At 39.6% G+C, this 2,500-nt stretch overlaps 1 protein-coding gene across 1 annotated transcript in view; it reads left to right on the top strand.

The window, feature by feature from the left end:
- LOC137995263 (neuronal pentraxin-1-like) overlaps positions 1–2,500 on the top strand; it is a 6,514-nt gene that overhangs the window by 1,514 nt on the left and 2,500 nt on the right. Inside the window, exon 2 of the mRNA XM_068840839.1 lies at positions 1,763–1,807. Coding sequence (XP_068696940.1) covers positions 1,763–1,807 — 45 coding nt within the window. The remainder of the gene's footprint in view (positions 1–1,762; positions 1,808–2,500) is intronic.

Raw genomic sequence — 2,500 nt, 5'->3', positions numbered from 1 at the left:
TGAAACTTAAATGGTCCAAGTCAAAGAATCTTTATTTGACTCAAGAACTTAATGGAGATATAGGGTGTTTACCATTAGTTGGAAAATTTCGGTTGGGATGACCGTTGGATAATGGTATGCGATTTTCCAAGTATACCGACCAACCGGTAGCCTAGCAGGCGTGTTCCCGGCGGTCGTTTCTCTCCCCCGGGGAGAGAAACGACCGCCGCAAATACGTATGCGTTCGCGGGCTAACCAACCGGAAGAAATAGTTCCATTTTCAAAGCTTGGTTCTCAGGCCTTACCTTCCTTCGTGACTCGATTCCTGTGAAAAAAGGGACTGGAAACGAGAGGGTCGGTAAATAGGCCACTTTCGAAAATATCATAATACTCTTTATTTGACATCCCAAATTTTGCGGGATTTTGCGAGGCAGTAAATGTATTATTTACCATGCAGTCTAAATGAAAGCTGTTTTTACTGAACGTTGCGTTGTATTTCTTTTTATATTAAGGTGTTTTCAAGTTCGCAGTTTTTTCCTTTTGTGTTCGTGTAATGCCCGGACGGGATGAAATAAATCATGTCTAAGTAGAAGGAGATTTAAGTCTCTTCTAAAAACAAATCTACCATCGTGGAAATGCCCTGGAAAACGCAATACGGTGCTCTATTGGTGAAAGTACTGAGTATAATGGCTCGCTCTTTGTCTCCCCTCAAGTGCTTTACTGGTCGCTAATCATACTGAAGAATCTCATGATCAACTGAACTTATAAATCTTCCGTTGTAAAATGACATAGATTCGTTAAAAGATGATTACTAAGGCTCACACGATTATATCCTATAATGGTAAGAGCCGAAGTCGTTATCTATTAGCTCATAACATGTTCAAATCTGTTAACCGGGCCGTACCTAGTAGTTTTTGTCGGAGGGTGCGGCAAACTCCGAAACCCCTCACAGGAGTCTCCTGTCAACAGACAGGGTTCCTAGTTCGACGTTTTTGTTCTCACCCCTACACAACCTCGTTCCCAGGGCTTTTCCCTACCTTGGCGGTGAAAGCCCCTGGGAACTAGGTTGACCCCTAGTTGAAGATTTTCTCAGTCAATTTCGAGTCAATTAGTCGAATAGAACACGATAAAAGCTCAACCAACCCAAAAAGCTGAATTGATTCATCCCAATAGAACATGAAAAGTTATTGGAAAATATTTTGGTACAAGAATGCATTAAATGACAACTGGCCACTATCAAAAATACCATAATACTCTTTGTTTGTCCTCGAATTGAAAATTTTGCAAAAGCATTGTTTTTATTTTCTCTTGGGACTTACAATGGTCCCAAGAGAAACTGGAAACACAATGCTTATGCAAAAATTCGGAGGATAAACAGAGAGTATTGGGGTATTTTTGATAGTGGTCAATAAAGCTCAATATTCCCGAATTTATCTATTATGTACATGATAAAATTATGATTGCAAAGTATAAAGCTGTCATGCCCCGCAAAGGAACACAAGGATTCTTTTCCGAGTATCCCCGATAGACCATTGAATAGCATGTCTCTTCAGAGAGGAAAAAGTTGTTAAAGAATGGAATATCTTGTCCTTCGTGGTATGTTTAATTTGTAAACCTATGTAACATGCTTCTTTTGTAATCTAAAGAGGTGATGTTTATTTGTTACATTGCCTGTATTTGTTCTCTTGAATTGTTCTGAATTTGGAAGATTTAAGTCTGTCATAAAAGTCTAAGAAGAGAACACAATCCTTGTCACTCGATTGCCTAACTCCTTTATTTTTAGGTGTACAAGGATGTGTTGATTCCCCAAGAAAATGTGGATGTGAAGGTAGGATATGCATCCTTTACCGTGCTAGGACAACCTTAATTTAAAAAGCGGGTAGTATATTTGTCATAAATAAAGTATTCATATACCTTGCGTTCTCCAAAGAGGACTCTCCTTTTAAACGAGACCTCCTTGAAGTTATAGGAGCGGCACTCTCGAACTGAACCGCATGCACCTCACAACACTGTTGCATCGCTAATAAAAGCAATTCATAATAACATACTGTGGCGCTTTTTCGACGATTTTGTTGAAATTAAAAATCCTTTGAACTTTATTCTAATTGCGGGAAGATCGCAGTATTTCCAGGAGCTCATCAAGGGGAGGCTCTGTTTCAAAGCATCATATAGATTTGTTTTGATTGGCTTTTACAACAGCGGGCGTGCTGAATCTCCCGAGGCAGATTGGCTTTTACAACAGTGGGAATCTTCCAAGGGAGGCGTTCTATAAATAAATCTACTCGGGAAAGGGTTGACTCCCAGGCTAAGTATGTGGAATAGAGGCTATCCTCGATGAGTTCCTGGTATTTCTCAACATCGCTCTACTGTGCCATGAACATGTAACATCCATGATATGACATTGACTTTCCTTCCTTCAAATAACAATAAGATAAGAGCGTTTTTGTTGGCACTGACTTAGATGGCCGAGGTCCATGTTCGTACTATTATTATCATCACATTAATTGATTGATTTTGGTTT

Source organism: Montipora foliosa, chromosome 3 (assembly GCF_036669935.1).
Source record: "Montipora foliosa isolate CH-2021 chromosome 3, ASM3666993v2, whole genome shotgun sequence".
NCBI classification, from domain to species: domain Eukaryota; kingdom Metazoa; phylum Cnidaria; class Anthozoa; order Scleractinia; family Acroporidae; genus Montipora; species Montipora foliosa.
Note: the sequence above shows the minus strand (reverse complement) of the source record. Positions and strands in the feature narration are given on the sequence as shown.